The sequence below is a fragment of the Coregonus clupeaformis genome, chromosome 37 (genome assembly GCF_020615455.1).
Source record: "Coregonus clupeaformis isolate EN_2021a chromosome 37, ASM2061545v1, whole genome shotgun sequence".
Taxonomy (NCBI): Eukaryota; Metazoa; Chordata; class Actinopteri; order Salmoniformes; family Salmonidae; genus Coregonus; species Coregonus clupeaformis.
The window spans coordinates 7265644-7275031 of NC_059228.1; the positions used below are offsets into that span (position 1 = coordinate 7265644).

Below are 9388 nucleotides of genomic sequence, written 5' to 3' on the forward strand. Positions count from 1 at the left end.
TGTATTTATTTGGTTTATTTACTAAACATTCAAATCATGTAAACTAAAAAGGTACAGTAATTGATTTACACTTTGGTCTATATGAGCTCTGTTATTACCTGGGTTGTCTTCCTACAATATGCAAAGACTTGAATTAAAATGGTACCCTAACAATGTTTGCTTAAAATAATTTTGAGTCCAGACAAATAAAAACACATCTGGAAATGGTAACCTCATCCTGACCATTGAGACATTACAGAAGCGCCAACAGATAGGGTTGCATTAGAGTCATCCAGTGATTTGTGGACAAGGTACACGCCAAAGGTCACCTAAAAAACAATCACAACACAACACATTTACAGCATACTCACTGAATGGGCAAAATGGCAGTGAGAACAACAGACAACAAGTCTAGAGATGTATCCAAAATGGGGTCCTTTGGGGATAAGGGATACTGTATATTGAATACTCTGCTGTGTGTTTTCTTTGTAGTTAATGTTCTTGTTTTTTATGTACTCTGGCTACCTTTGATCTAAGGTCAATGACACGGACCGTTGCAAATGAAGTCGACCCAGTAGTAAGTCAGATGATGTGTCATGGGGTAGGGACTATCTGAAAACTCAACACACACCAACCCTGGAATATATTGTCACACTTTGAAATTAAATGCAAACCCCCCCCCCCCCGTTGCAAATGAAGTCGACCCAGTAGTAAGTCAGATGACGTGTCATGGGGTATGGACTATCTGAAAACTCAACACACACCAACCCTGGAACATATTGTCACACTTTGAAATTAAATGCAAACTCCCCCCCCACTGACCTTCCCCTTGCGATAGGCAGAGAGAGACAGAAGAGGCTCCTTGGTCTTGGCTCCTGTGCTCTGATCAACCCCGATCATCTGGCATCTGCCACACCGACCTGCCACCTTCACGTCATATTACAAAGAGTTGTTACAGTTAAAGCTTTTCGTTACCATTTGAGTAATAAGTGTCACCATATATGAAAATCAATCTGCATCCTCACCTGGAAATGGGTGCTTCCAATAATCAAGTGTGACCAATCATCTTCCTCAAATGGCTCCAATCCAGAGATGACTAAATTGGCACGAAACCGACCAATAAGCTGCTGGATGTCAAGAGGCTGATGGTCATCAGAGGATTCCTGTCTGTCCCCATAGTGGTTAGATAAACCACAAGGAACACGAAGAAAGGATGGTTCCCATTAATCAATAATAATGGTTTACCTATGACGATCTTTGTACATGTAATTCACTAGGCCTACATACTGTGACATTTAGTATGTCACAAATTCCAAATGTCCTCCACCAGGAATGTGTGAGGCCCTTAGGCATAATAACATGTCATACTGTACCTGCTGGTGATGTGTCTCTGAAGCAAATCAACACTGGCATGGTTGATCATTAGGTACTGGGCTTCATTCACCAAGGAGAGGGCAGTGGATGAGACCTCTGGGGCAATGACAAAAAAGTCTAAATCATTATGAATTTAAGAGAGCAAAGAGATCCCATTGGGGTAAAGTAAATTCCAACATGCATGCATACAAAATAGATTTTTGCAGACAATAGGAATTACTGAAGAAACCATTATGATGGATACCCTAGTATGGTATCTGAACTTAAGTTTACCAAGGACATTTCCCTTTCACCTTTTTCATGGCTCTTTTTCATGTTGCGAATGAAATCAGGACTTTGCATTATCAGACGACAAGGCTGTCCAAGGAACTCTGAGAGCCATGATGCAGCTTCATCGCCACAATCCACAGTTTGCACCCTTGGGAAGGAGAGAATACAAGAACCATTACGACATTTCTGAATCAAGGTGATGGTAAATTATGCTTATTTTAAGTGATCTGTTATACCATCTGAAGTCAATGTGGCAGACTTGTGGTAGACCAATGATTATGGAAAAAATACATCAAAATAAATACTGTATTTCATTCCTGACACTGATCATACATGTCTTTCAATCCTACTCTATAGATTTTCTACAAAGACATAGCTAGTAGTTTAATATATATATATATATATATATATTTTACTCACCTGTCACCACACACCTTGCTTTGACACACCCTATGACTCTGGTGTGGCTCATTGTGGTTTTCCAAAGGGACAGAAATAGTGTCCATTCCTGAAAGAGAAGAGGAACTCTTCTCATATGACTGAAACATATGTGAGGGGTGCTGCTGAATAAAGATTCCTGGAATGTCACAAAAAAAAAGTATATATTTATAACGTCTGACCTGAGGCCTGCAGGAGCAGTGTGTTCGAGGGAAGGTAGATCTGTGGATGAATGAGGCATAAGCGTGGTTCTCTCTTTTGGTTCAGACACACTCCATTACCATTCACCACCATCCAGCCCCGGTCATGGAGCAGACCCACAGGGCCCACTGGCCAGTCAGTCACCTGCATAAACACACATCACAATTAAAACACAGAAGAAGTGAGAAGTCAATTGATACAGTAGACTGCTTGGCACACACATTGTAATTGGGCCTCCTGTAGCTCAGTTGGTAGATCATGGCGCTTGCAACGGCAGGGTTGTGGGTTCGATTCACACGGGGGGCCAGTATAAAAAATGTATGCACTCACTAACTTTAAGTCGCTCTGGATAAGAGCATCTGCTAAATGACTAAAATGTAAATGTAAATGTGTTTAGTTGATGAAATATTCATTCTTACCACTAATATCCAACAACAGGTAGATCTCTGTGACTTTTATCCAAACATAACATGGGTATTAGAGAACTATCATAATTTGGATTGTAGATTTAATGAGAGCAAAACAATATTGAAAGAGAAATGTGTTCAAACCTCAAACGCTGCACAGGATTTGATTGGATATATGTAGATGTTAGTCAGATACTGGGCCTTCCCATGGCTCTTTGCTTCCTTGGTGATGGCCACGCCTCCATATTCGTTCACAACTGGATCTGTAGAGGCTTGCTCTCTATTGTCTATGTGGTTAGGTTTCTCATTGGTAAGCATAGTAAGCAGACACTGACTGGAATCTTTAGACGAGGTGTTCGATTTCAGTCTGTCTAGTTTCTCTTGGTCCACTTTGACTGGTTTCTCCACAAAGCAGTCCACAACAAAGTTCAAGAAGTTTCGGCAGTCCTGGAAGGTTGACATGTAGCCGAAGGATACACGCACAGATCCTGTTGGACGGCCATCAACCAGGTCTATGTTGTCTCCACAGACATGACCCGCCTTGAAGAACACAGGAGAGGACATGACAACAGTATCTTAGGATGAATAATTATCTTTATCGTCTTTTATTGTCTTTTGCACAAACACACGTGCAATGACATCTCAAATTCACTACTTACCTGTAGGTTGCTCTTCACCTCTTGATTAGTGATACCAAGGAAGAGTTGACAGGCACCTGTGTTGCAGAAGCAACCTGTCCGCACATGGATATTGAAAAGACTAGCCAGCTTGTCCACCTGAGAAGAGAAAAAGGAAAATGGTTAGAAATTGTAATCAATCAGCAGGAATATGAGACAACATTTTTTATTGCATTCATAATACACAGGCTATGTTAATTATGAATTTACTTGGTAAATTCCCCTTTCACATTTTTCGGATGTTTGAAATTAATAAATGAAAACACTGTAGGGTGTAGTGAATAAAATAGGCTCATTTGAGTGAACCTGAGAGTATCCAATTATTTGTCCGTGACAGTCCATCAAGTTGAAGTTGAGGATGGCTCCCTGCGTGCTCGGGTTCTCAAACTCGCTGTCGGAGTATATCTGAGCCACTGGTTGTCCGTTGCCATGGCAAAGACTAGACAGCAACATGTAAGTATAGCGTGCTAAACCAAATGTATGCAGCTGGACCTTGTCCATGCCTCCTAAAGGTGAAAACAAGGAAACAAGGTTGCAATACAATAGTCTAAGGGTTTTATTGACTCAATTCAATCTCTGTAGCATATTGGTCCACTCCTTACTGATGTTCAAAAGATTTCTGTCAAATTGATGTAATGAACAACCACTCAACCAATTTAATTATACTTACTTTGATTCTTAATGTAATGACAGATGATATTGACACATTAGAATAGCAACTTCATTTTGTTTCATCTGTGCCTTTCAATTATTCATATGTACATACCTGTGAGCGTGTGGAGAGCATCAAAACTATGATTTAGAGCAATGATGTCCAGGAAAGAGATGGTGCCATCTTCAAACCTTAATAGAAAACAAACAACAAGGTTTATCCCCCAAAAAGTATCAAACAATACAATATTATCTCTCTAAGCCTGGCTGCATTCACATCCATACTAACATTTCATGGAATAGTTTACCGGTTAGCCATATTTGGGGCTGGCACATAATAGTTCTCCCCCGCTAGGTAGGCCGCTGCTGTCCCCCCACCAAAGTATGCCTTTCTTAGGAGGGCAGCTGTATCATTCCTGACCAGAAGAGCCCCTAAACCTGTGGGGAAGCCAAACATCTTATAGAAGGAGAGGGGAACAAAGTCCGCTGGGTGCTCCTGCAAATCCAGCGGAGAGCAGCTGGCAAAAGAGGCAGCATCCAGCAGGACGAACCACCGGCCCTGGCTGTCACAAGCTGGGTAGAGCTTCCTCGCCTGGATGCCCCTCACGTACCCCAGGGGGTACTTTCTGCCAGAGAAATTGCTCTGTGCTGGATAACAGAAGAGGTGTGGTGTCTGGCAACTGCTGCCTTCACTCTGGGCTACATCTTTGGCTCTGGCCTCTATCTCCTCGGGGGAGACAGGTAGAGGAACTACTCCTAGTGCTGAAGTAGCTCCTCTTACACCGACCACCGAGGTATGGTTATCAGTCAGATAGCAGAACTGACTGGCTGGCTCCGCAGCAGTGGGAGGCCTCCAGGGAAAGCTCTCAGCGATTAATTTGAGCGCTGCCGTACAGCCAGAGGTGAAAATCACTGAGTATTTGTCAGGAGTGGTGTTAAAATGCTGCAATATCCTGCAAGAAAATACATTTCTGTTCAGGACATATCCTCAATAGGATGGCATAAATAAGTGGTCACACAGTCACATTCATTCGGATGGAATAATGATGAGTATTTCTTTCTGTGAAAGGAGAGGCTTTAGCTACCTGTATCTGACATGCTCCACTGTGTCATGTGTCAGTCTGCTGCTGGGGTTATGGCTGTGAGGGTTGCCTAAAGACAAAAATATTAAAATAATTGAATAATATAGTAATCAGGATACAGGTGTATTCATATATATATATAAACAGAAAACACAAAGGCAAGTACGATGGATTATCAGCCTTTGAAAGGGTGTTAAAATAGAGGACCCGGAAGCCTATTTAGTTGGTGTGGAGCAGCAACAGTCTCAGAGTAGGAGGTCCAGGTGCAAAAATAGGAGGTATTTATTTACAGTGCAGGACGTGACGAAGAAGACTGGATACAAAGTTGAGTATTTACAAAGTGTATTAGGAAAAATAGTTGACAAAAATACTTTTTTTAACAAAAAGAATACTGAGATTAGAGGACTAAGGCATAACATCTTAACCACAGGGCAAAACGCCCATAAACTCACATCTGAGTTTGGCAGAGGTAAAGAGCGTAGGGCCTAGCGGTTAAGAGCGTAGGGCCAGTAATCGAAAGGTCGCTGGTTCGAACCTCCGAGATGACTAGGTGAAGAATCTGTCGATTACTGGCAAGGCACTTAACCGGAATTATTCCTGTAAATTGCTATGGATAACAGCATCTCCTTAAGGACTAAAATGTCACAGATCCTAAAAGGACCTGCCCTAGCTTGGCATACAACTTTAAACAGGTCAATTCTCAATAAACAGTGTTAATAATACGCTTAAATGGCAATACAATTGACATGCAATGGCCAGTACTTAACTCGTTAATGAAAACAAGGGTTCATTTACATAAACAGTCTAAAAATGTATGTAGCAATCCCAGATTGCCCCTTTAATAGAATTATGTCAATTTTTTACACTTTTAACTACTCAGCACATTATATCAGTTGTAGCTAATTATATTTGGTATGGGGAAAGACTCACCATATACATTCCTGGAGATATCCTGATAGAATTCTCTCACCAGTGACTCGGGATATAGCGTTGTTCCAGCATGATCCAGGTATGTAATGCCTGTCAAAAAGTTGGTTTTTGGAGTTTGAGAAATCTTGGTAATGAGTTTCTATGTGGATAATCCCTTATGTGCATCTAATAACAACACTTGCACCACTTAGTGGTAAGTAGACGTATTGCCATAATGACACAACATATACAGTAGGCCTGTGTTAAAATGTACAGCCCCGGTTTGCGTTGAATCAGCATAAATTGATTTACTAACTTTAAACAAGTTTGGCACTGTGACTGAAGCCCCACGCACAAAGTACTGTACCTTTAATCCTTGAGAACTCCCGTTCTATTACGTCTTTGAAGTCACTCTTATAACCGTAATGACTCCAAACCTCCTCGAAGCTCTCAATCGTGCACAGTTGATTAAAACTTAACGATTCCTTCTCCATAGCCTTTTGCAGCGGCATATTCGCGTCTACCTACCTACAGTGTAACTTTGAAGTTCTATCTACAACGTAACTTGCACAGGTCGAATGGCAGTATTGATAGCTAAGAGACAAACACTCACTGACAAAGTTCTAAGTCCACACTGCATCTCTGACGGAGAGTAACAGTCATTTGTATCGAAACGATTTACCTCGCATTCCTCAGTTCAACAGATCAAGATAAGAGGACTGATATAACTATAGATCTATCACTGAGATAGCAGGAAATGGAATACAACATCAACTACGTTTGGAAGTGGACTGAGTCTGTCAGTAGGGGGCAATAAGTGAGCAAAACATAATACTGGCTAATTCAAATGAAATATTGTTGCTATTATCAAGAATTTAGTGTGTTAACCAGAACAATTAAAATTCCTCTTCAGTCAAGATCAATGATACAAAGAATGATGGAAACATTTTTGGGAGTAGTTTAAATGAAATTATGGGCAGAAAGACAAATCCAACTCCATCTTTTATCGAATCACAAAACCATTTGATGTTGCCAATTATTTTAATGATTACTTCATTGGCAGTGTGCAAATTTAGGCAGGAAATGCCAACAATGAACAGTGAGCCATCATATTCATGCATACAAAAACAAATAATGAAAGAAAAGCATTGTAAGTTTGAATTTTGTAAAGTTAGTGTGGGAGAGGTGGAAAGATTATTATTATCGATCAACAATGACAAACCTCCTGGCATTGACAATTTAGATGGTAAGCCACTGAAGATAGTAGCTGACTCTATAGCCACTCCTATCTGTAATATCTTTAATCTGAGCCTAGAGGAAAGTGTTTGTCCTCAAGTATGAAGGGAAGCCAAAGTCATTCCACTACCCAAGAATGGTAAAGCAGTCTTTACTGGTTCTAAAAGCCGACCTATCAGCTTGCTGCCAGCTCTTAGCAAACTGTTGGAAAATAATTGTGTTTGACCAAATAAAATGCTATTTCTCTGTGAACAAATTAACAACAGACTTTCAGCATGATTATAGAGAAGGGCATTCAACATGTACTGCACTGACACAAATGTCAGATGATTGGTTGAAAGAAATTGATAATAAGAAGATTGTGGGAGCTGTACTGTTAGATGTCAGTGCAGCCTTTGATATTGTATGTGTTATGGCTTTTCAACCTCTGCCATGTCGTGGATTCAGAGCTATCTATCTAATAGAACCCAGAGGGTTTTCTTTAATGGAAGCTTCTCTAATGTTAAACATGGAAATTGTGGTGTATCACAGGCCAGCTCTCTTGGCCCTCTACTCTTTTCTATTTTTACCAATGACCTGCCACTGGCATTAAACAAAGCCTGTGTGTCCATGCATGCTGATGATTCAACCCTATACGTGCCAGCAACCACAGCTAGTGAAATCACTGCAACCCTAAACAAAGAGTTGCAGTCCGTTTTAGAATTGGCGGCCAGTAATAAACTGGCCCTGAACATCTCTAAAACTAACAGCATTTTATTTGGTACAAATCATTCCCTAAGTTCTAGACCTAAGCTGAATCTGGTAATGAATGGTGTGGCTGTTGAGCAAGTTGAGGAGACTAAATTACTTGGTGTTACCTTACATTGTAAACTGTCATGATTAAAACATATTGATTCAATGGTTGTAAAGATGGGGACAGGTCTGTCCGTGATAAAGGGATGCTCTGCTTTTTTGACACCACACTCCACAAAGCAAGCCCTGCAGGCTCTAGTTTTAGCTTATCTTGATTATTGTTCAGTCATATGGTCAAGTGCTTCAAAGAAGGACATTGTTAAGCAGCAGCTGGCAAAGAACAGAGCGGCACGTCTTGCTCTTCATTGTAATCACGGGGCTAATATCAATATGCATGCCAGTCTCTCTTGGCTAAGAGTTGAGGAAAGACTGACTGCATCGCTTCTTGTTTTTACAACATTAATATTGTTTGTATAGTCAACTTAAACACAGCGGTGACACACACACTTACCCCACCAGGCATTTTTTGTGTTTGTACTGACATGTATGTGTAACTGATAGATGCAAACACACACGCGCACTACATGTTAATGTTTTTAAATGGATGTATATTGTAAAGTATTTTGTCTGTAACGTCTTTTATGTCTGAGCCCAGTAAGACTAGCTGTTGCCATTGGCGTCGGCTAACGGGGATCCTAATAAAATAGAAAAATACAAGGAGTGAATTTAAATGCAAGTCAAGAATGTGCATAAACATAATAGAAAATAATAGGCAATTTGCAATTCTATTTATTGAAATCTCCATAAATTAAAAATGTTTGGTTATTCTGAATGGTCAGGGGTCTTTCACTAGGCAATGCTATCAAAATAGGTCATAACGGGATAAACGTGAAGAAGCTTATATCTGCCAGCTGAAATTGTTTTTGAGGGTCTTGAAGATGCAGGCTTCATTCTGTGTTGTCATACATTCATAACATAACTATTCATGGATCAATATGTCTTCACCATGCTGCCTCTTTAGCAGCTCCTTTGCACCTCCTTGCCTGCAGTTTCATTCACATATGATTACTAAAGAACTGACACACACACACACACAAACAGACACACACATTAATGTTGTTGTCATGTACATACACTGAAATGCAATACTGTTAATTGTCACTCATGTCACTAATGCATAAAATATTTTTAAAAAAATTATCACTTTGGTGCAATTTTCACATTTTCACACTAAGCAAAAAAATCAATAACACTTCACTATAGGTGTCCTTATGCATGCATTCATAAAGCTTTTATAACAGCTATATAACACATTATAACATTGGTCATAAGCTGTCATAAGTAGTTTTAAATAGTTGAGTCACGGCATGAGATGTTATATAACCGGATTTAATGGGTGTTCAAAATGACTCTTCATCCTGTTATCATATGC

General features: G+C 40.2%; 1 protein-coding gene across 2 annotated transcripts; it reads right to left on the reverse strand.

Moving 5' to 3' along the window:
• LOC121553425 (molybdenum cofactor sulfurase) lies at window positions 1-6769 on the reverse strand. 2 transcript variants are annotated; one of them, XM_041866522.2, is made up of 15 exons: window positions 6356-6768; window positions 6010-6099; window positions 5083-5149; window positions 4306-4950; window positions 4113-4189; window positions 3653-3852; window positions 3329-3445; window positions 2814-3209; window positions 2244-2406; window positions 2044-2131; window positions 1647-1771; window positions 1353-1449; window positions 1005-1146; window positions 802-906; window positions 1-308 (listed from the first exon to the last, which is right to left on the reverse strand). In XM_041866522.2, exons 1-15 carry the CDS (start codon window positions 6498-6500, stop codon window positions 213-215), a joined length of 2553 nt encoding a protein of 850 aa, XP_041722456.1. In that variant the 5' UTR covers window positions 6501-6768; the 3' UTR covers window positions 1-212. The 2 variants fall into 2 exon arrangements, 1 of the variants encoding a protein (XP_041722456.1); XR_005997529.1 differs by lacking the exons at window positions 1-308; window positions 802-906 and having other exon boundaries at window positions 1056-1146; window positions 1353-1447; window positions 6356-6769.
• Window positions 6770-9388: the final 2619 nt, after the last annotated feature.

Coding starts and splice junctions, on each gene's coding strand:
- LOC121553425 (XM_041866522.2), bottom strand. CDS start 6,500: ATGCCGCTGCAAAAGGCTATGGAGAAGGAATCGTTAAGTTTTAATCAA. Junction 3,853..4,112: donor TGCTCTCCACACGCTCACAG/GTATGTACATAT, acceptor TTTCACCTTTAG/GAGGCATGGACAAGGTCCAG. Junction 2,132..2,243: donor ACTGCTCCTGCAGGCCTCAG/GTCAGACGTTAT, acceptor CTTCTCTTTCAG/GAATGGACACTATTTCTGTC.